The sequence below is a fragment of the Vigna umbellata genome, chromosome 5 (assembly GCF_029865625.1).
Source record: "Vigna umbellata cultivar VRB3 chromosome 5, Vumbellata_1.0, whole genome shotgun sequence".
NCBI classification, from domain to species: domain Eukaryota; kingdom Viridiplantae; phylum Streptophyta; class Magnoliopsida; order Fabales; family Fabaceae; genus Vigna; species Vigna umbellata.
Window position 1 is genome coordinate 30,870,350 of NC_142169.1, and position 24,030 is coordinate 30,894,379.

The 24,030-nt window shown below is 33.2% G+C and overlaps 4 protein-coding genes and 1 pseudogene across 4 annotated transcripts; 2 read left to right on the forward strand and 3 right to left on the reverse strand.

Moving 5' to 3' along the window:
- Window positions 1-160: 160 nt before the first annotated feature.
- LOC124836245 (xyloglucan 6-xylosyltransferase 2 pseudogene) lies at window positions 161-1,783 on the reverse strand (annotated as a pseudogene).
- A 2,562-nt stretch (window positions 1,784-4,345) lies between these two features.
- Window positions 4,346-8,457, forward strand: LOC148198097 (thiamine pyrophosphokinase 2-like). The gene is made up of 6 exons (XM_088115189.1): window positions 4,346-4,903; window positions 4,993-5,089; window positions 6,169-6,241; window positions 7,245-7,346; window positions 7,591-7,840; window positions 8,098-8,457. The coding sequence occupies exons 1-6, from the start codon at window positions 4,765-4,767 to the stop codon at window positions 8,214-8,216; spliced, it is 780 nt and encodes a 259-aa protein (XP_087971315.1). The 5' UTR covers window positions 4,346-4,764; the 3' UTR covers window positions 8,217-8,457.
- Window positions 8,458-9,601: 1,144 nt separating this feature from the next.
- LOC148198098 (putative U6 snRNA-associated Sm-like protein LSm4) lies at window positions 9,602-12,999 on the forward strand. Its single transcript, XM_088115101.1, has 7 exons — window positions 9,602-9,764; window positions 9,970-10,011; window positions 10,168-10,266; window positions 10,351-10,428; window positions 11,196-11,235; window positions 12,073-12,240; window positions 12,619-12,999. Exons 1-7 carry the CDS (start codon window positions 9,762-9,764, stop codon window positions 12,633-12,635), a joined length of 447 nt encoding a protein of 148 aa, XP_087971227.1. The 5' UTR covers window positions 9,602-9,761; the 3' UTR covers window positions 12,636-12,999.
- A 1,271-nt stretch (window positions 13,000-14,270) lies between these two features.
- LOC148198099 (WD repeat-containing protein GTS1-like) lies at window positions 14,271-18,783 on the reverse strand. The gene is made up of 8 exons (XM_088115053.1): window positions 18,582-18,783; window positions 18,247-18,454; window positions 18,050-18,145; window positions 17,890-17,964; window positions 16,716-16,826; window positions 16,184-16,275; window positions 15,770-15,854; window positions 14,271-14,910 (listed from the first exon to the last, which is right to left on the reverse strand). Exons 1-8 carry the CDS (start codon window positions 18,710-18,712, stop codon window positions 14,548-14,550), a joined length of 1,161 nt encoding a protein of 386 aa, XP_087971179.1. The 5' UTR covers window positions 18,713-18,783; the 3' UTR covers window positions 14,271-14,547.
- A 1,118-nt stretch (window positions 18,784-19,901) lies between these two features.
- Window positions 19,902-22,670, reverse strand: LOC124836250 (uncharacterized protein OsI_027940). Its single transcript, XM_047311375.2, has 7 exons — window positions 22,522-22,670; window positions 21,656-21,842; window positions 21,275-21,434; window positions 21,150-21,181; window positions 21,020-21,067; window positions 20,895-20,943; window positions 19,902-20,225 (listed from the first exon to the last, which is right to left on the reverse strand). The coding sequence occupies exons 1-7, from the start codon at window positions 22,524-22,526 to the stop codon at window positions 20,146-20,148; spliced, it is 561 nt and encodes a 186-aa protein (XP_047167331.1). The 5' UTR covers window positions 22,527-22,670; the 3' UTR covers window positions 19,902-20,145.
- Window positions 22,671-24,030: the final 1,360 nt, after the last annotated feature.

A 24,030-nucleotide genomic window follows, 5' to 3' on the forward strand; every position in this document is an offset into this window, starting at 1 on the left:
GAAGGAGCTTGGTGTATGCTTCTAAAAATATAAACTTTTGGCTATTGTTATTTGTCTTTTATCGAACTGGTTAATAAAGAATAATATTCGAGCTTTGAATGTTGATTGAGTTGTTGAACTTTATATATTGTAACAAATATCTGATTTTAGTTTTATAAGATAATGATAAATTTACCTATTAAGTAGGGGTGGTGCATAGAAAATATCGGTCATACAAAAAGAGTATCGGATTTTTGCACTAACATGCACCCTGATGACGAGTTTTCTGACTATTTAACCTCGTACAAAAAGAGTGAAACTGACCTAGAAGATGATACATCAACTGTTTTAAATGTTTGGATGAAGCAACCCAACTTCATCCTTGTCTTCAAGGGGATTGCTAGTCTCCTCCCGTATTCTCTTGACTTCTTTACTAGCCAACGACTTATGCGTAAATCCATAAATCTGCAAAATCTGATTATCCCCAAAATTGAAGGCCCTATCCATCTGCTTCAAGCACCTCTCAACAGGGTAATCCCCAAACTTCCCACAAGGCTTGCACCCCACAAAATGAGTCACCAATGGCCACCTATGATCCCCGAGACCAGGATGGTAATTCTCAATCATTTCCTCGTACTTATCAACCAAAATCCCCCAATAACCATGCAAGTAATAATCGTTCTCGAGATAAACTTTATCACCCCATTTGTCTCTATCCTTAGCCAGCAGATAAACCATGGCAGATTGATCATCAGCTTCGAAAACAGGTCTATCCTTGAGCTCACGCGTCAGCACTTTCCCAGCCTCATCCCTAACCCTCCCTTTAGGCCCCATTGGAGCCCAAGCATCGAGAATATCCAAAGACCACTGGCAATTTCTCAGCAGAAAACTCCCAGTGTTCAGCCCAATCCAATTCTTTTCATCATAAACCATTTTATCCCACCCATGCATCACCAAGTTATGGTCTTTATACCTCTCCCACGGCACCTCAAACGCCATGTCCGTGAACATGGCATCACTATCCATCCACCATATAAACTCCAGCTCAGGGTGAGACAAGAGAAGCTTCCGAATCAAAGGAAGTTTGGTCCAGAACCCTGCCATCTCAGCGTCAAGGAGAGCCATGTTGTAAAACACCTCAATCCCATGCAAACGACAATAGTCAATTTTGTTCTTAATTGACTTCAACAAGTAATGATCCCCAACGGGATTCTCGCAGGGTTTCGGCGATGACCCAGTTACCAGAAGAACACGAGGCTTGTTGGGCCGAACGAAATTTGATAAATTGGGGTTATTGCGAAGCCAGCGAGATCGTTGCTGGTCCCAGGTCGATATTTTGGGGCCGAGACGATACGGCTCTTCCGGGTTCAATTTCTCGCGGTTCACGTCTTCTGGTTCGTCGACCAATATGGTGTTGATGTCAAAGGCATTGTAGTCGGTGATGGAATTGGAATCGTTGGACGTCGTGGATTGAAGCTCACCAAGGTGGCGATCGTTCTCAGGGAGCTTGCGGGAGTAGAAACGGTTGCGAATGTCGATGAAGTCCTGCTCCGGCGTGCCGAATTTTCCAGCACCGATGGTGCCGCGCAGGACAACGATGGTGAGGAGCAGGCAGAGGATGGTGACCTTGCAATGCCTGAGAGCTCTCTGGAATTTTCGCGCCCTTTGAGCTCCCAAACACTTTTGTAACATGTTAATGCAAAAAGATAAATTCAGAATGGAAAATGAATGCAATTTGAAAACCAGAAACAGATATGGACACACCAATTTCGGATCATCCGCAATTGTAGTGGTGAATCCAGAAACGCGCAACCTCAGGACAAGTCAATAATAAATAAATAAATAAAGGAAGGAAGAAAATATAACCTTTAGATAAAGGCGGTATATTCTCTTTTTGAAGAACAATAATTATTTTTTAAAATGGAATGATTGAAAATATTTTCCCTGTCTATTATTATTCAAATTAAAAAATAACTATGATAAAAATCAATATTCTCGTTATTAAATAGCATTATAGAAAAAAAAAAGTGACTATTTTTTTTCCCGGGGCAAATTGTACTTCATAATTGTTGAATAATTGGTGGTCAAGGGGCCTTAAATAAATCGAGTCGAGACCTAAGACCACAACTTTATTATTGTTTTAAAGACTATGATTATAGATAAAATTAATATTTAACATGTCTATGAGTGTGACACAGTAAAAATTTTAATTATCGAATAAAATCATAAAAAAATATAAAATTGTGTAAATAACTTTTTTTTATAATTTTTTGTTTCGGCGGATAACTAAAATATTTCTGTGTGTTATGAGTCATAATATCACCTAAATAAAAATGAAAACAATTAAAATTCATCTTCCTTTTTACAGCTGAATAACACCTATTCACTGAATTGAGTTTTAATAAAAATAAAATTTAAACTTAATTAAAAATATTTAAAATTAAATAAAATTTCTATTGCATTTTTACCTTTTTTTTAATAATTTATGTCTTTTTTATTGATATGTATATATTGTAAAAAATAATGTTATTATAAAAAGTCAAATTTAGAATTTGTGTTATCATCCTCTTATTAATTATAATAAATAACGTGGTCTCACGTTGTGGTCTTACATTTTATTATTTGTATTGTTTTTTTAATATCCTTTTGTTGTTAATTATTTTACATGAATAAAAATATTTGACTTTCAAACTCAAGCATACAATTTCTTAAAACTCTTCATTTACTCTCTAATTATTTTTTTTTATTCTTTTTAGTCCTAAATGTTTGTTTCATTTGAGAGCTGTGTCTTGTTAAACAAATTTCATTATCTTTTAAATGTTTGACTATTTTGATATTTGAATAATATTTTTCTATCTTATTACATTCTTGATTATATAATTTTTTTATGTGATTTCATTCAATTATAAAATTTAGAGTATACATTTGATATTTTTAAAAATATTTTTATTTATTATTTATTGTTAACATATATAACTGTTTTAATGATTTTTATATAAATATTTTAATATTTAGTTCACTTTTTTATGTATAATTTTTCACTACAATTATATAAAAAAATATTTCATTTATTATATAGATTTTGTGTAATATTGTATATAGTTGTTTTGCCTTTGTTCAATTGGTATATATGTACTTTGATTTAAAATTTATATAATTCTATTTTTTTAAATATTATATATTGAATAAACAATAATACATTATTTTAATATTAAATATTTACTAATATTTATTAGTTTTACAAAAAAAATAATTAATTAAGAATATAACATTAAAAGTATCGGGTTATTCAATACAAATATGAATGAAACAAAAATTCTTTACTCGTTATATAAGATGATAATGAACTTTTACTTGAAATCAAATACTCAAACTTTTCATGTGTATCATGTTGCTATCCTTACTTACGATTTATAATTTGTGTGTGTTTTTCTGTTTTAACCATAATTTTTGTTTTAAACACGGTAAAAACAATCATATACCATGAAAGATATTTTTTATTTATAGTAACTCTTCGAGTGAAATAACCACGATAGAGAAGAAGAATAATGGTATATTCAAAATCAAACAAAATAAATGCTTGTGTGCTACCATTTATTTATTGCTCAAGCTATTATTCTCGAATCTAAAACAATACTATACTATTAATTTACAAAAGGATTTGTCTTTATTTTCCCTTTCTTTTAGAATTTCGTAGAAACTACTTAACTTTTTTTTTTCACGATACACATAAAAAATAATTTAGATGAAAATAACCCTTTTTTTAAAACAAAGGAGAGTCAACAAAAATAAAAAGACGGCGTCCATAAAATAGCGTTTTAAAAAATTGAATTGCTAGAATTTTTACACAAAATTGTCCAGAAGAGGAAATTTTATTTAATTTCAATAAACTTAATACAGGCAATAAATTTATTTATAATATCTTAAAAATTACAATTTAAAAACTAAACCTTAAACTAAACTTCAACATTTTCCTTTTAATTATCAATATCAGTGATGTTTCAATTTCTTTTAGTATATAAGTCGATGCCGATACCAAAATTATACATTAAAGTACGAATTAAGAAAGTAATTAAGTGAACAAGCTTGGTGTATGCTCTTAAAATATTAACTTTTTGGTTATTGTTATTTATTTATTTTTAATATCGGTATAGTTTTATTTTTGTAATACATAAGAGAATAGGAATAATCACAAAAGAGCAAAAATGTATTTAAGTCTAAAATAAAAGGAAAAGTTAAAAGAAAATATCTGCAACTGATTGGGAAAGATATTAAAGTGAATTCTTGAAAGAATGGTATAAGAAAGGTAAATAAATTGACAGAATAATTACCCAAAATATGAACTGATAAATTTGTATAGGAAGCATTGACTGAAAAGACGTGGAACTATGAAAGGGTGAAAATTGGCATGTGGCACAAAACTGGAACTTTCGCGTATGGTAATCGCGTTCCCACGTCTGTTCCACTGCACACCAAAATTGAATTGAATCGAATCCAATCGCTGGGGTTGTAACTGTAATTTCATCGCGCGTATATGGCAGACGAGGTTTATTAGAGTTTGGTTACAGTTGGGATTTTATTTTATCAGATCCAAGCACATTCAATGGGAATAGAAAGCAGCGAATGATTGAATAAAGGGAGAAGAAGCAAGTGCATCAATATAATATTATCACCATCGTTATTGAAACAAAAAACCGAATACTAAAGTGGGGTATATAGCGTCAGGAAAAGTTTGGGAGCATAACAGACATCTCGCCTCCCAAAAGAAGCATCCTGTGAAAAAATATGGATTTGATGTGTCATTGTTCGAATTTTCTTCTTTCGCCGGAGAACCCCAACGCGGCGTGTTCTCTTTCTCTGAACTACGCTCTCGTTATTCTCAATCAGAGTCTTCCGAGATTTGCTCCTCTGCTCTGGGACCACGGTATTCTCCCTGCACCCTTTCATCTGTTTTTTTTTTCTTTCTTTATTGTGTTGGTTGTTGATTGTTGATTCATGCATTGATGGGTGCAGCTCATGTGCGAGTGTGCGCCGATGGAGGTGCCAATAGGGTGTATGATGAAATGCCTCTTTTCTTCCCGCATCAACAACCTTCCCATGTTCGCTCCAGGTTCCTATTTTTTCATTTAAATTTTAAATTTTGATTATTTTTTTTCCCTAAGGTTTTGTTTGTTTCTCTCTTTAGCTTAGTTCCGTTTGTGTGACTTTGTGCTTGTGGTTGTGGTGTTTCTCGCAATTGGGGTGCTGAATGAAAAGTTCTAACTTTCCTATTATCACTTTTGAGTTCTCTCATTCAGTGGTCCAGGACAAGTTCACAAAAGGCTGGTTCTGGTTATGAAATGTTGTTTTTTTTTATTCTTTTACATGATGGGAATTTCTTGACGCTTGTGATTTCTGAGTTCGATGTCTTTCTTGAAAGTTTCAAGCTGCTGTGATTTTCTTTACTTCTATTTTACGTATTTGTGGTGGGGCTGGGTTTTTTAAAGTTCTTAGTGGCTTTGAGTGAGACTGGGTGGATCAGAAAATGAGATAGCCAAATAGGATTTTGTGAGTTCGTGCAGGCTACATCAATTGGATTCTGTTAATCCTTTTTTGCCGTTGTTGTACTAAATAAATCAGTCCATGTTCCCATCATTATGATTGATCACGATGAATCTGCTCAAACAATGTTATGTCACTCTTATCTCTGGTCCTGGGTGACAGATAGTGCTTACCAGTGCCTTGTTTGTTTCTGCTTGTCGTGGAATTCCCATGTATCGCATTTGATGTTATCTTATTAGAGATTAAAGATATTCTACCATGATATATTTCCTTATTTTTATTTTCACTTATACGTATCTGGCTGGAATTATCATGGGGTATTTGTGAGAAGTCATCCTTCTTCTGAGTTGTAGTCAACGATATCTTCCGCTTAATTGATCTAACTTTTCTTATAGCATGCTTCTTTGTACATTTTTGCATCTCGGATTTATTTCAATGGTGTAAGCTCTCCAAACGATCTTTATTTCCGTTTCTAGTCTATGCAGTATAATTGTTGGAGGACTTGGTTAGACTGCAAACCGTGTCACATTTTCTGTTTTCAGTACTATTGTCAGTGTTTTGCTATTGTTAATTTCTGGTAGCATGTTTTGGCATCTTCAGTATATGTTTGCAGATTTCCTTTTGTCTAACTTGCTAGGTTTCTTTCAGGTACAAGCCTGATGCAATTAAAGGAGACATGGATTCAATACGGAAAGAAGTACTTGACTTCTATGCAAAACTGGTATTTCCCTCTTTACCTATGGTTATGGTTATGGTTTTTTGTGCATTAAGCCATCAATTTGGTCCCCGAATTTTTATTTTATCTCCTACTTAGTCCTTAAAGTATTAAAAATATAATAAGTGGTCCCCAAAGTTATGTGACATTTTTCCTGTTGTTCAGTCTGGTAACGAAACTGTTTCGAAGTCCCTTAATTATAAGGCTAGACGGTTTTAAACGTGAATAAATAATTGTTACAATTATTCTTAGTCCCAAATTTACCATCTCAAATTCCAATCACAGAACGCAGACAATGTCTGGTATGGTGAGAGTAAAATTAGCATAAAAGTAGAGTTAAAAAATTATCATAATAACAATAGACTAGTTTGCTGAAGAATCAACCTTACATGTTCACTTTACTTTCTACAATATTTCAGGGGTCTTCCCTTTGTCGTACACAGTTATTTTGTTTTCAATAGTCCGAATTGAGACCTTCGACAACTAAAATTTGCATTCTTAACAATTACTGGAATCAATTGCGTTTCAAGATATTTACTGATATGCATCTCTTGTTAAATAATTGATGATAGGAAATTGAACAACTTCTTGTTTTCATCAGACAAAATGTTACAAGTTTAGGACACTAACGTTATGTGTTGCTTCTAATTCTAAAGGATAAAATTGATGTTTTTTTTTAAGAGAGATCAAATAGATACACGCCTGAAACAAAGGGACAAGTTCTACACATGTTTTAAACAGTCCAATCTAGCAGCACTTAAAGGACTTCAAAATAGTTTCATTAACAGCAGGACTAACTGGAGGATGTTAAAATGATACTTCGAGGACCAATTTTTTTTTTTTTTGCGACTAAGCTTGCGCTTGTGCAAGCAATAGAGAAAATGAATTCAAAAGGAAACTTTATTGTTCACACCGAAGTACCATTTTTATTCCTATGTTACTGTTATATTTACATCTTGAATCTTGCATAAATTATGGCAAGGGTCTTATGCTAGTTTTCTTCCTGCAGGGAACTAAGATAATTGATGAGTCGCATGATCAGGACACCACAGATTTACACAAATGTGTCATATACATACGTGACCTCAGCCCAAAGATTGATGGATCAGAGGTAAGTTAAATACTTGGTTATATTATTTATTTTCTGATTTTCTAATTTCAGCCGCACTGGGGATTGAACTCATGGACTAAGATAATTTTGGAATAATTGAAATGAACAAGTCTTGTGCCATATTTGCTCTAATTCCCTTTTGGCAGTAAGGAATTGTTATCATGCTATGTGTATTTAGTTGTACTGCTGAAATTAACTCAACTTGGCAATAACTCTTTCACCTTTCATCTTAATGCAATGGCAGCAATGCATTCTAGTTGCTGGAGCACTTGGTGGGAGATTCGACCATGAGATTGGAAATATTAATGTTCTGTGTCGATTTCCCAACACACGGATTATCCTTCTATCTGATGATTGCCTCATTCATCTTCTTCCAAAGAATCGGTATCATAAAATCTATATTCAATCTTCTGTTGAGGGTCCCCATTGTGGACTCATTCCAATTGGGATGCCGTCTGGAAGCTCTACAACCACAGGACTCAAATGGGACCTCAGTAAGTAATGCTTTTAGTTCTTTAATAATAATGTTAGGCGATTACTGTAAATATGTTAGTCTGTAATGAAACTGTACTTCTTGAGTCTCTGCTTGAGTAGGATGGTAACAGAGTGAATATGATGCTTTAGTGTGATGGAGGCATCGATATTTCTTATAATAAAAATCTTCAACTTCCATTTCCTTTTTCAATCACCCAATTCTGATATTGTTTATAAATGTCATCTGATGATGAACTTTTTATTTTGTTTATCTCAGATGAGACGGCAATGAGATTTGGAGGTTTAATAAGCACATCGAATATTGTAAAAGGAGAAATAGTTACAGTACAGTCTGATTCAGATCTTCTTTGGACTATTTCTATCAAGAAGCCTTAGGTTTTATATGTTGCTTAGTGCAGTGATTTTTCAGATCATAAGTATTAATATGGGTCCTATTCTATTAAAGGTCACAGCTTCAGCTGACCTTTCTTTATGTTCCATTCTTTCAACTTACTGTATGAATTACGGGAGGACAAAAGGGAAATAGGGAATTATTCTTTAATGTAGGAACTTCTATTCCTAGTGACTATGCTTGGAAATTGAGTTTTCAAAGAGGTTACCTACATTCGTTGGTTCAGTTGTATGGTAACATTGTAGGTTGATTTATTATCCGTAAATGAAACAGCAGAAAAAGATGGTAAATATTGATAGAGAAAAAAAAATACTGTTTATACTATTGCTTACGATCTATTCAATTGCTTAAACAGACTGTTAATTGGCACTCTGAACTGCTTAATAGAAGTTATTGTATGATTTGTGTTCATTACGCGTCAATGGAGTTCTTAGGTTGCTTTTATTATTTTAAAAGTTAATAAAAGTTCATATGTATTTCTGGATCGTACAATGATTTATCAGAACATAGATGGGAGATGAGTTTGAGCTCAGTGTATGTGATTACATGTGATTAGTAGATAATATTATGATAACAGAATTTTTATTAACAATCATGCTGTTTGTTACGAAACATGAAACACAAGTAAATGTGGCAATTTTAAAAATAAACATTAACTAAATATTTACTTTTGAAGAAAGACTAAACATTTTAATATATCAAAGAAAATACTAGTACTGTGATTTTGACAAAAGTTCAGTCCTAATAAATATTTATTAGTTTCAATATTTTGAAATATTTTAAAATGTATTTTAAGTTTCTTAAGTTATTTTTTACACACTAGAGTCCAACTTTGCTTAATATTCTCAAAGTAACGAATAAAATTGTGAATTTCTATAAAGGTTTTTCTTTGTTCTCCAATTAAGGATTAACAGATTTTTTTTTTTAATTTTATAATAGTTATATATATATATATATATATATATATATATATATATTAATTTTTAAATGGTTGATTATAAAAATATTTATAGTTGTAATGTATTAAAATTAAACTCTTGCTTGTGTTTTCTTAAAATAAAAATTATTTATTTTAGTACATATTCAAAAATTGAAAAAAATAATCTTTAGAAAAAGGTATATCATATCATATGCTCAATATTGATACGCACAGGATTATTTTTCATCTTATTTTACTTTAAAGATATATTTAAATAATAAGTAAATTAAGTATGCATTGAATAAATTCGTATTACACATATAATATTTTTTCAATCAAAATGAATTTATTTAATAACTTAGTTATAAAACTTAAGTAATAAACTTTAAAAAAAAATTGCTAGTATTATTACTCAAATATACTTTCATAAATCTTCCTAATTTTGTTACCTTGGTCAAATACACTCTCCCTTTGGACAAAAAGATTGAACACGTTTTGTAGAGAGAGAGAGTGTGTGTGTGTTCTTTCCCTTCTCTCTTCTATTCTTTTCCGCCCTCGTTTTTCTTCGAACTCACAGTTTCAATCATCCACCACACTGCTCATCAACGACATGGTAAGGACCTCATTTTCTCCAACCCAGTTCTTTGAAAGCGCTAACTTTAACTTTTTAAATCGGAAACAAACCTCACTAGGATTCAACATCCCCCAACTCGTCGTATAATCTGAAGCTCTAGGGTAACCGTTACTGTTATTTAACCTTACATTATACTGTATATGATTTGACCTTTTTACCCCCATTTTGTGTAAACTCCTTGCAGCTTCCTCTCTCCCTTCTCAAAACTGCCCAAGGCCACCCAATGGTAACTCACTTGTTCATTATGTTCCGTTTTTTTTTTGTACCAAGTGGTTCCTTATGATGATGATTATGTTTCGTTTGATTTCTATTATTTTTATTATTATGATATGATGATTATTATGATGATGATGGTGATGTTGATGTTATGACTGTGTAACAGTTGGTAGAACTGAAAAATGGAGAGACTTATAACGGCCATTTGGTTAATTGCGATACATGGATGAACATCCATCTCCGAGAAGTCATTTGCACGTCTAAAGTAATGTTGTTTTTATCGATCCCTTGTAATTTGACTTTGGTTGAAATGTTTGTTCATAGATTTTGATTGAAACTGGCAATGTAGGATGGAGATAGATTTTGGAGGATGCCTGAATGCTACATACGAGGCAATACAATCAAGTACCTTCGAGTTCCTGATGAGGTGTGTAGCGGAGATTTTCTTTATTATTATTCCAGCAAAAGCTAAAGAGATGCTTAAGCTAGAAACATTCAATGTATGTTATCCTCCTTTAGTGTTTATATTTATAGACTTGGGAAGAATTATTATCCACCCTATTATTAGGGGTAGTGGATCTCATCAAGTAGATGAAACAAAAACTCGGGTTTGTTATTCTAAATGGGTTTCACTGGGTACTGAGACCCGAATATAACTTGAATATAGCCAACTACTCACCTTAAGACCGAGATCTGCTCTCCCAGACTGTCCAATTGTGAAAAAGAAACTTTTAAAAAATGGGTTGAGAAGAAGGTGAAGCTTTGTCAATTGTAGAGTTGCTAGTTACCTTGTGATCTGATGGTCATAGAAAAAAGCCCGATCCTTGCGTGCTTAAGGGAACTGAAATAATTGCAGTCAAATCTGCATGCATTCACTCAGTCATTGTGGTTAACTGTTTGATGACAATAGGATGGTTCAGATTTTAAACGTTTTATCTCTGATTCATCGAAATAAAATATGAACCCGCTGATGAAGGTTCCAAATTGCTGAATACTGAGTTTGGAACTTTGACTGTAGACAATCTAAATCTGCTTTTAAAGCTGCACTCATCCCAATCACCCTTTAACCTTGCAGTGGTGGAGAATTGTGCATTGGGCCCATTTCAGGGAATAGAATTAAGAGTTTTTGTTTACTGATATATGAGCAGCACATACATATATTCTTCTAATCTTTATTTTGTGTTATTACTTTAGGTTATTGACAAAGTTCAAGAAGAAACCAAGACCCGAGCAGGTAAGCATTGTTTTGGCATCTAGCTGGTTTGTGAGTTTAAGTAGAATTAAATTGTGGATGTGAGTTTGAAAATTGTATTGAAGTGGACATGATGAGGACCCTCAAATCATATTCTTTGAGAGTTTCAGTGTCGGGCCATGAGAATTTAGGTTCCTCAATCGTTAGTAGGTCCTTTGAAATAGAAATCTGGCAACTCCCATTTTCGTCCGGGTAGATAAAATTTATTTCCGAAAATTCAAAAATAGAAAAATTGGCAATGTTGTGTTTCTCATATTTGTTGGAATGCTGAACTATCTTTCATATTGTTGTCATGGCGATTTTGCTCAATTGCATCATGTTTTCATCTATGAATTGCAAGTATACAGGGTCTCAAATCTAAAACAAGTCCTAAAAGGTATTATGAAAGAAAAAGAGCGAAAAGAAAAAGAAAAAATAAAGTGTCGCGTTTTGAGTAATTTGTTTTATTGCAAATCATCAAATTCATGACCTTTCCAAACTCTTGTTTTAAATTCTCTTTTTTAGTTCGCCTCCCGTTGCAATTTCGGTATTTTGACCTCTGGGCTATGAATCCACGAACATATGATGAATATGATAGTTGGTTGTTCAGTATCTTGTAAGTTAACCAGGTGATTTTTTTTTTGGAGACATTGAAAGATTCCAATGCTTCTCATAATTAATGTATATACATATGTGTTTGTCTCTGTGTGTGTTTTCAATATCAATGAATTAATATTGTCTATTTGAAAGTGTTAATTTAGCTGTGTATACCTGCCTCTCATACTGCCTTCTGGTTATTGAAAAATCTAGATATGCTCTGATTAATATCTTCTTTTTCAGATCGTAAACCACCTGGTGTGGGGCGTGGAAGGGGAAGAGGCAGAGAAGAAGGTGCTGGTGGACGCCAATCAAAAGGAATTGGGCGTGGTCTTGATGATGGTGGTACCAAGGGAGCTGGAGGAGGTCGAGGCAAGGGTGGCCCTAGCGGAAAGCCTGGTGGAAATAGAGGTAAATCACGGTCCTCTTTGCATGTATTACCCTTTCTTCAATCATTTGTAGATTCTCTCCTATACTTCACCATGCCATGATTTAAAGAGTTTCATACTATTTTTTCTTCTTTTCACCTAAATTAGATGAACTCCTAATAAGCATGATAATTCTGATGTGTAAAAGTGTTATTATTGGTTTAAATAAGGTTTTGGTAACTCCAAAATTGATCTGCAGTTAAATTGGTACCTTCATATTTTTTAGTGGTTTGATACCACTAATTAATAAATGTTAATTTGGTCCTAGCAGTAACTTTAGTAGTCTTAAATTATCGGTATTGATTTGTAATCATCATAATCAAATATTGGCCAATGTATGTGTTTCTTTTGGTGCATACAGGGAGAGGTAGAGGGTGATTCTGACTGGTGGAATGAACTACTTCAGATGGACCAGTTGCAACTTCACTGCTCGTGTTTCCTTGTGCATCCTTGAATTTTAGCTTCCAACGTTTTTCTTGTGTTTATAATCACAAAAATGTCAAGAGTGCTATTCTGTTACTCGAGGGGCCTCCACCTTTTTAATACTTTCCCACCAGCCATCGTGCCCTTCCCCCTTTCTTTCCCTCCAATGAAAAGTAGTGATGGAGCAATGTGTTGAATAGAATTTGATATATTTAGAGATGTTACTATGAGAATTTTACATGAAACTTTTTGGGGCCTTCACTTGAACTCATGTTCCAGTAAATGGAGTGACGAAATGATATTATTCCTCATCCCAATATTTGCTGCCCAATAACTATTATTACTATTTGGAGCATTATGTCGAATGGTCCCTTTTTTCTAATCTATTTGAGTCAACTGGAATTATGTTTGGATGAATTTCTCATAACTGCTGCCCATTTCTTCAGTATCTCTGCATTTTAAAAGAAATGAAACAGCTAATTCCGCTACTAAAGAGATTGCGTGTCACTGTCAGGAATGTATCAAAATTTCCAAATAAACTTGACTTTTGGGAAACATTTGTGTAATTGATTACATTCTCTTTGTTCAGATTACAGGTTTGTTAACAATAGTGTGTATCAACAGTTTGTTATAAATTAAAATTTTATATGAAGAAAAGGAGATTTTTAATTTGCAATGTACGTTTAGAAATTTATATTCGAATATGTTGTTTTTTAGAGCTATATTGTTGAAATGAAATTTATTTGGATATTATTGAAAGTATTTCTACTTGAAATTGTTATTGAATAACTATGCAAAAGAAATGAACTTTCAGAAGTAATTCATGAATAACTTTCAACTGAAATCAAAAATAGGTAAAAATAAGTTTCCAAAGATAACCAAATATAATAACAATACGTAACACATTGAATTTAACCAAGCACAGATGTATAGAGAATGAAAGAACCTAGTTAATATTTTCAAAATGCAGGCTGTTATGTGGTGATATTAGTAAAGAGGACAATAATAGCTACCTAACAGATTTTTATTTGGAGTAAGAGTTTTTTTGTCTTTCTTTTAATTGTTTGTATGTGAGTGCTTTGCATTTATATGGATATCTGCTTTCATGTGTATTTTAATGGTCAAGGATGAATTTCTCCTAATTTAGATTATAACATTATTGGTGAAAAGAGTTGTTTTTAGGAGGTTTAAGATTCTTGTGTGAAAACATATTGTTGGAGTTTGATGGAGTCGGTAGATTTTTAGGTAAGAAAAGTTATCTTTAATAATCTTTTAACATATAAATAGGTTTGGAGTGTTTGTTTAGTTGAAAAGGTTTTCGGATGATGATTAGAATGTTGCATATGTATGAAATTTAAATTGATATCATATTTTGGTTAAAGTTTTGTTTGTGTTGAATTGGAGTATAGTGAAGTTTGAGAGAATAAATTAATTTGCAAGTTGATGAAATTGTGATATGTGTTGATCATGGGTTTTGAGCAATGAAGGTTTTTTATTAAGTATTTGGAATTTGTTATATTTTGAATTTCTGAAGGTTTGTATGCTGTCATTTGTTAGGTAAACTTAACCATATCATCAAAGCAATCTAAGTAAACAAAAACAACTTTAAAAATATAACATAATACTCCGTACCAATACAAGATTACAAAATGGATAAAGTGATCTGTGCATTTTGGAAAAACAAAAAGGGCAACGTACAAATATTACATGCAGTTGAGGACATTTCTGACAACAAATACATAATTTTTATAAAAATCCAAGGCATTTCAACCCAAATTGAGGTGAAAATAGAAGTAACTGTTGGCTAATGAAACAAAAATTGCTCCTTCAGTATCGAACTGAGAGTTAATGGCTGGGAATATTCTTGCTAGTAGGGTTGATGACGATTTTTCTTGCGAGCTTTTTCTGGCCTCATAATCAATGTGCTTGAAATCCAAGATCGATTTGATTCAGAGGAATCATCAGATAGCCAACAACATAGCTGACCATCTTCTCCACCAGACCATCCAAAAATGCCTTGGCTAGGACTGTTAGAATGAATTTTTGACATTGGTAAAACACTCCTAATAACACCTGTGTGCCCACCTTCAAGAATTGCCTCTGCACCTCCAATTGTTGCCACTCCTTTGTAATTTACAGGAAAGTAGCCCATAGTACCACCATTAGTGCCACCAATCACCCATAGTTTTTCAGATTCTCTGTAGTAGTGGCAATCGATGAAATAATCAACCTGCCAAGGAAAGTATATTTTGTGGGCTAAGACTTATATAACATAATATAAAATTTGTCTTCCAAAGTAAACTTTAAACCTAATTCAATCTTACCAAATCAACTTATAAGATAAGAATTATATTCACTTGTATATTTCGAATTCATTTATTTCTAGTTAATGTATGAATCTCGACACACCCCTCATGCTCACACGTACATATTTCAAGTATGAGATATAATATTAATGAGTGGTCCGAAAATGACCTAATAGTAGTGGAACGATAGACCTAAGAAATACTAAATCTTACTAGAATAAACTTTGAATGACTCTGATACCATTTTAAGAAATGAATTTTAACCTTAACTCAAGATTACAAAACTATCTTATAGAGTGAAGTTTGCACATTCGTTTTATCTTTAGTCAACATAGAATCTCCAACAATTTATTTGCTGAGCAATATAAAAGTTTTACTTTAAACTTGGAAGATCATTTATTCAGCCTGCTCAGCTAATCTAATGCATCCTTCTCTTCAGCATGAAATTTAAAGACATGTAAATACACACAAAATCTTTTGCTTCTCCAGGAATTTTCCTAAAAGCAGGGATGTCAGTTCAATTAAAAAGACTTCACATAGCTCAAAAGTAGCAGATGCAAAGGCAAGGAAAAGTGTGAAGGATCCTTTAAGAGAATTATAACACTTTCAAATATGTACTAGTTACCAGCCCTGCCCTTCTTTCTTTTCTTCGTTTCTATCTATGTGAAGCAATGATATATTATCATATGCATACACGATGCTTACACATCACATCACATTTTTTTTTTATATGAAGACTGTTTTCATGCACCATATTCGTATAAAAGTATGGGAGGAACTCACATGGTCCAAATTCCAACTTTCAGAAGCTAAAGTACGTGCATCTGAGAAGTTTCCTTCATTTCTACCATCTTTCCAGTTCCAGATACTAGGTAACAGAAGAAAGAAATATTAGAACTAACTGTTTTAAATGAGGAAAGTGTTCGTACTTAGTATACACATAAAAATTCATATAACACATTATGACCATACGAATGTAATTATTAGCATAAACACTATAAGTTCTATCCGAACGCACACTACTACTCTGTGATTGTGACAGTTGCTCATTCTGTGTATGAGCTTACCTTTCTCCAGTAACAGTAACAAAATTGAAAGTGCAGAATACAACCATAGCAGGCAGAAATAGAGCATGGGTAAGCTTTGAATAACTAATAGGACTTAAAGAAAAACACAAGTAATGGAGATTCACTGTACCCTAGGGTTTCAATATGTGTTAAACACCAAAGCTTCTGGTAACTCTCTCCAAAAATCCCCACCTTTGCAATTGAAGTCCCCATATTAATCACCTACATTGTTGTACAAAAAAAAAATATAATTTTGCATAAAAAACTTTTTGTAGCTCAAACATACAAAGACTCAAAAACTTATTGCAAAATATATATCTGGATAGATGGATAAGACAAATACAAACGGATATGTATTTATCTGGAATTATGGATACATAGATAAGGAAATACTCAGTTAAAGGGTGGGATGATAAAATTTTTTTGCAGAAAAGAGAAAAATAAGTTGCAAAAAAAGAAAATAAAAAATATAGAAGGTCCGCTCAATCTATACAAGTTGGAATAGGTATTCTCTTGAAATAGAATACCCAATAGTAGAAAACCAAGGAAACCTAAATACAGTCCACTTCAAGAGTGCTTAGCTGTCTTTAATACCTTAATTAAGAATCAAATGCTTTACAAGAATTAACAACTGGGGAAACAGAATTGAAATCCAGACTTACTGACTCTAGATGATCGTCATCATTGATATCTCCAGTGGTATCAAATGTGCAGATCAACCCATCTACTGAAGCAGAAATAAGCTTTCCTTGTTCGTTGGGGACAAAATGAACCTGGCACAAATTGCAGATTTTAGTCAAATCAAACATAAACCCATGTATCACACTGAATTGAATAATTAAAAAAGTCAATTTCATCTTATTTACTAAAAAAATGAAAGTTAGCATAGCACTTGCTAGAGCTTTATTTTTTATAATGAAACGAATTGGTACTCTCTTCAACTTGCGAGGAAAACGTTCTGCATAACATATTTTCCTTGCTTCATTCTATAACAGGTTACCGTGAACCCTAAACAAGAAATATAACCGCATTAATTATGGTGAAGTAGGGTTAAGGAAGATGGGGTTATGCGGTAAAGAAACAAGTTATAACTAACCCTTTGTTCACTTGAATGGATTTCGGAGAGAGTGATTGAGCGGATTTGAAGATAAATTTTTTTGTTGTTTATTTGAGTGAATTTGGAGGTAAGTGAGAATGAATTTGGAAGCAACGTTTATGAAAATTAGTGTAGGATTTGATTGATGTGACAAATTAAAAAAATTTACTTCCAAATTCACCTTCACCTAACTCCAAATTCACTCAAATAAACAACAAAAAAAATTATTTTCAAATCCTCTCAAATCCATTCAATCACTCTCCCCCAAATCCATTCAAATGAACAAAGCCTAACAGAAGCCGTCAAGATATAAAATATCTGAAGCCTACTTCTTACTAATATAAATTCCATGAAGACTTCTGCATGAAAATAGAAATTAAGTCTAACCCAGAAAATGAGGAATCAAGTACACTGTTTCATAAATCTACAGAGGACCATTCACCAATAATTTCTTCAAATCTAGAAAAAATTCTAGTTTTTTCTATATAGAAATATTTGGAGTTCCTTGGCTGTAGTTCTTAATTACCCCACCCTTTTTATAAGATATTGGAATTATAATAATTGAATCAATTGCTGCGTTTCTCTTTCTCACAACAAAATTTTTCAGGCAGGGCATATCACCAAACAAAAAGTCCTTTTTCCACAGGATTATAATTTTCAGATAATTCAAGTATATCAAGTTTCCGACTAAAATATAAATTGTTGTCACATGTAATTCAAGCAATTTGAACAGAACAAACCTGAGTGACATCATCTACATGAGAGTCTTCCAGGCATGCAATTTGCTTCATATTTCTCCAATCCCAGAACAGTATCTGAGCAAACTCAAACTTTAGGACACATAAAAAACAACAGTAGTTTAAATCATGTATCATAGAAAATCCACAATCAAACGCAAACCTGCGATTTACACCCGGCGGCAACTAAATTCCCACTAGTTCCTCCAAGACAGAAGCTGAAAACCTCCTGCGAAGAACCCGCATTGATGCAAGAAACCTACAATTGTCCAGTTCAGTCCAACACACTCAAGCATCAGATTACTTGTACACATGAAAAACTTAGAATAAAAGAAGAAAAAAGAAACAAAACAAATCTACCTGCTGAAATGTGCGTGTGTCCCAAGCTCTAATAGTGCCGTCAGAAGAGCACGAACACAAAACTTGGTGGTGTGAAGGACCCGAAAATAAAATCTGGTTGATGGTTGCGGTGTGACCCTTGCACTCTCCGAAATATTGACCCGCCATAGGTGAATATAGTTTCACTGCGCTCGTTGACAGTGAAACCGCCATTGCACTCCAATCATCCCTTTTATTAACAAAAAAATTGGAACCCATGTCACGTTTGAGAATTAAGAAGGAAACTTTACTACTTTCCATCGAGTTTGAGCATGAATTCAACGAGCTTAAACGGGGAAGAAAAAGAAGGTACGTACTTTGGGACAATTTGGAAAACATAGTCATCGCCGAAGTTGGTTTGAATAGAGTTTTTAAGGCCGAATCGTTTTACGTTGGTGGAATTGGGTGAAGGTTGCTCCTCAACATCCATGGCCGCACTGCTCTCCATTTAAGTTGTGTCTGTTATAGAGTTGCAGAGGTACATCAACAATATTGCCTTCTTCATAAAAGCCTGGGTTTAGGGTTGAACGGTCCACCTAATTTATTTGTTTTTTTTTTCAAGGTAAATAATTTACTCAAAAATTACTAAAAATATTCATTCATAGTTTTATATTATATAGGATGTTTTTGTGTCTCCTTATATTATTACTCATCCAAAATACTCATATGATATAGTTTAAATATTTTATAAATATAACCAAATCGAATTATTAACTAACTCAAATATTTACGATATGAATTATAACATAATTGAATGATTTTATCAAGATTTTCTTTTGTTACGTAATAATTCCTCCTCACACCTAAGTATAGAAGATTATTGTTCTACTTGTCTAAATATTAGATTATCGTTCGTAAATTCACATCCATTCCACGGTCATTCATGTTACAATCGTCACCACCTTTGCATAGGTCTGTACCAAAACCTTATACTTTTCGGTAAAAATATCTTTATTTTGTTTTGTAATTATTAGAAATTAGATGTTAAAATAATTTTTAAATGATTAATTGGAAAAATAAGATTAAATTTTAAATAATTTTAACCAACACTAATAGAACCAAAATAAACTATATTGTACGAATCAAGCATGCTCTTATAGTTTTTATTTCTATATTAATTATAATAAACTTTTTTCACAAAACACAACTAACTAATAAGCTATTAAATCCTATTTTTAAGTGCATATAATCGTTGAAGATTCTAAAATTTTTAAAGAAATGCGTATTATAAAATTAAAAAATTTAAGAATAATTTTCAAAATGTTTTTTTAATAACAGAACTGATCCTACCAGTTATTCCACAAAAATTATATCAACAAAATCTAAAATTAAATTCATAACAAATCAACAGAAGTTAAAGTTCAATTTAAATTCGAAAAACAAAATTGAACAGCTCGCATATTTTACAGGCCAAAATTTACCCGCTAAGCAAACTACACATAACCTGTAAAAGCTACTCGGTCACAACTGCAATAAATAAGGTCCAATCTGATAAAAGATTAAGTTCGTACTGAGCTACATTATTTTTATTTTAAAACCGCATCGTCTTTTAAAAGCAAAATTTTATTAAGAATTATATTTTCAAACACAGAAAATAAGCAGTTACGCCAGAATCAACATCCACACAAACAAAAAAATGAACATAAAAATATGCAAATCCCGATATCATGCATGAAAATAAATCTCAATTATACAATATCCTAAGTCAACTAGGAGCATTTTTCTGATAAATAATAATACTTGCTAAATGTTTAGCCACCACGGGTGAGACATAAATGTCTCATACTTAAAAACAACTACCAATCAATGGTACAGAAAGAAATTTTCACTCAGAATTTTCATAAAGCATCTTCTAAGGTAGCGTCATGAACAGAAACGACATCATGTGCTTGGAGCAGCCTCTTTTGTCTCCGTCGATGCCTCGCCAGCATCGGCTTCAACAGGCTTCGACACTTCTTGCTCTGTAGAGTCGGCAAACAAATATATTTCAGTTACAATGTAAATTAAGCATTGAATAAACAAGGGTCAAAAAATCTATATGCGCATATTTGTAATTCAACATATATACATAATATGTCCATGAGCATTAACTCATTGAAAATAAATCTCTTATTCAGCTTTATCTCTTAGCTCCGTAATTTATAAGCTACTTAAGAACCAATACAAAGATAACTTCACAGGAATTAACTACCACAGAACTGCACATTTCAATCACAAAGCACTGACACCTCCCGATCAACTTCAATTCACTGTTTCAGTTCTAGAATGCTGCACTATGAAATTAGCACTCTCCACCCAACTCTATCATCATGCACATCATATCCACCAAAAATAGATGGAAACAAAAATCGTTATAAGTATCATATAATATTTAACATAACCTACAGCTCCCTTTAAAGCCATTAAGCTGCAAAAACTGCCACTCAGTTTTTCCAAGTGTTCCTAATTCCTATAAAAACCATTTACATAGTCATACACAACGCTGTAATTAAACATGGAAAAAACTCAGAAGTCAGAACAACTTGCTTAAACTACATTATAACACAATAAATTGCACGTGCTTCATAATGTATGGCCAAGTATCGCGTAGAAACGAAAAATGTCAATCACAAATTAGCAAACACACGTACCTTCATCATCACTCTCATCAATATCATCCATTGCATCGCCACCAAATTTCTGCACCATTCATATTTAATCAAAACATATAATATAACATCAATAAAAAAGTAAATCAACTGAACGTATTACGTACAGAGAAATCCATCCCTCCCATTCCATCAGCACCCATTCCTCCAAATTTCTGCATAAAAATAGTGAGGATATTAAATAATATAATCAAGAAAATATTTTGAAGAGAATAATCAAATGAACACATTGCATACCGAGAAATCCATTCCTCCCAAGTCCGGTTCACCTGATAACACAATGAACAGAATTAATTAGACTATGCATAAAAGTATACTGTGATCTGCAAGATATTAAATATTTTAGTACAAGCCATGAATACCACTGCCATCTTCCTCATCCTCATCCACCCATTTATCCCAGTCTACTTTCACATAATGTGGAGTCTTGCCTTCTCCACGCAGTAACCTTTTCCACCATCCATTTTCTGCCTTCTGCACTACACAGAATATGCTTCGCACTCCTACATTAATTTTGCTCTCCTGAAAGAAGAAAATGGAGAACGAATCAAAGCCGTGGATTTGTAAGTGGAGGATGACAAAATACAAGTATGAGCATTACAACATCCATTAAATCGTATATAGGGCAATAAATTTGTCGAAGAGATGTTATTGTTCATTTCACATGAAAAGGTGCAAATAAACATTCCTGAAGATGCCCCAATGATATAGCGGCATAGCAAAAATTAGCACCGTCTTCTCACCTCTACATTAACCTTCTCAAAGAGCTCCAGTTTTAGCTCATACTGATAGTCTTCAGTGCCAGCGCTGCCAGAGAAGGTAAAAACGCCTTCAGGAGTAAGATCCACTTTAGCATTTTTTGAATCAGCCAATTGCACCGTGATATAGACCTTGTCAACTCTCTGAGCCCACTTAACCTCGGGATGACGACTGCATCACTCAGTGCATTTATAAACAAGTAATGAAGAACAATTAGATAGGATCCAGATATGGCATTGGAAGGCAATAAATACTAGACGGTAAAAAATCGAACTGCTGAAAATTATTATCACTGAATTCGCAAAAAATTGACTAATCACAAATCACTTTGACGAAAACTTAATAGTCATATGCAACATACGAATCGTTCACGGGAACACAATGAAGAACAAGACATTAAATGATAGAAAAATGAGAACCAACATGCAATTTTTTTCATAATAAACAAGACAAATCAAAACCTAATAATACCATCGCCGTACCCGAATCACCAAATACAATCTGGGAAATAAAATATGTATCATACACCAACTTTTTCAATTGGCTCTAGATTTTGAAAATTCCCCCTTATAGTTTAGGTTTACTAAAATTTTAATTAAAACAGTATTTGTGTTGCAGCTAAAAAGTGTGAAAAACTCGCCATTCTCCAGGATCACAAGTCGGTAAGAACTCCACAAAACAAAACAAGAGTAGCAAACAATTTGATCGATAACAACCCCCAATTATAGAAGAAAACAAAGTCCAAGAGAATGAAGAAAATAGTTTAATGATATGTCAAAATAAACAAAACGTGATAACAGGTTCTAAAGGGATAAATATCAAAGGAAGATGCAGGGTTAATGGTTTGTACCTCATATTTGGTATTGGATTGGAATGAAGAAAAAGAGAGAGAGGTTATTTTGTAAAACCCTAGTTTCTTCTTTGGTGAGTGAATGAGAAACCCCAGAGTAACCCTGTTACAACTGCTCCTTTTGAAGAAACGGTATTTATATGCCGTAAAATACGACACTTCTAGTACCTTCCTGAACTCGCAATCGCATATTGGCCCAACCCAATTTCCCTCTCGGCCCAATCTGTTGCCCATATTAAGGACCAAATAACCTCTTTGTTTCTCGGATTCTTTCTTTCTGGTCTTTTTTAAGATTTTGAAAATATCTATTTGTTCTTCTTTTTTTCTATTCGTCTGCACCTCTCTCTCATGTCCTTTCTCTTTTGTTTTTTTATCTGTTTATTAAAAATTATATTTTAAATAGTATAATTTAAATGTTTTTTCTTAAATATATAATTCAATATACAAAATTTATATTTTGAATTGCGAAAAACGTCTTTAAATTATACAGGTAAAACAAGTGTTATTTTTCTATGATAAAAAAATTATTATTACTATAATTATAAAAATAAATAAAAATAGATTTTACAATTTATTATAAATAATTATTTTAATTTAAAAAAAATGATTATTTAAAAGATAAAATTGATAAAGTAATTATTTTAATTTAAAATATGACTATTTTAAAAATAATGAAAAAGAATAATGTATGTACTGTAGGATACTTAATTCCCCACAGGTCAATCAACAGCCCGACAACAGTCGATCACCAATAGCCCGACAACAGTCGATCACTGTACTATGGGACACCTAATCCCCCAAAGGTCGACCAATAGCCCGACGACAGTCGATCACAGAGCATGGTCGACCGCTTGGTCCCCGACAACCAACATCGCGACAATTAACAATCACACGACACACGACATGTCGCCTAGCCATGTCGACACACAGTATGTCCGACATACAGGACGCAATGTCATAGAGGGCAGCTACAAATAAGCAGTTACACATGTTACACATAATTAGCTAACCAACACCATGAATCACGGAGGTAGTTGACTCGGTATCAATACACAATCTGGCAGTTACAACTCCTAGGCAGTCAGCTTCGGTAACTGACCGGATTGCCAGGTAACGGTTTACTATTACTATTTTAAATACACAGAACATCTGAGAAAAAAGGTACGTTTTTCCCCTAAGAAGATAGATATTCTCATTTTTCAGACAACACCCTTGTTGACTTGAGCGTCGGAGTACTTTTGCAGGTACCCAGCCCACCTTGTTCAAAGGAGACAGAAAAAAGGTAACACAGTGAAAGCAGCACAGAGAAACAGCGCAGAGCAAGTTTGTTAGGTTCGTATCTCGTTCTCCACACCCCTACAGAAACATTTTGGCGCCCACCGTGGGGCCGAGATTACTATCCCAACAACGACCACCGGAGCTATGGAAAATTCAGATACGCACGATTTGATCAGGCAACTGCAAGCGCAAGTTGAGGCACAGGCACAAACCATGCAGGAGATTCAGCGC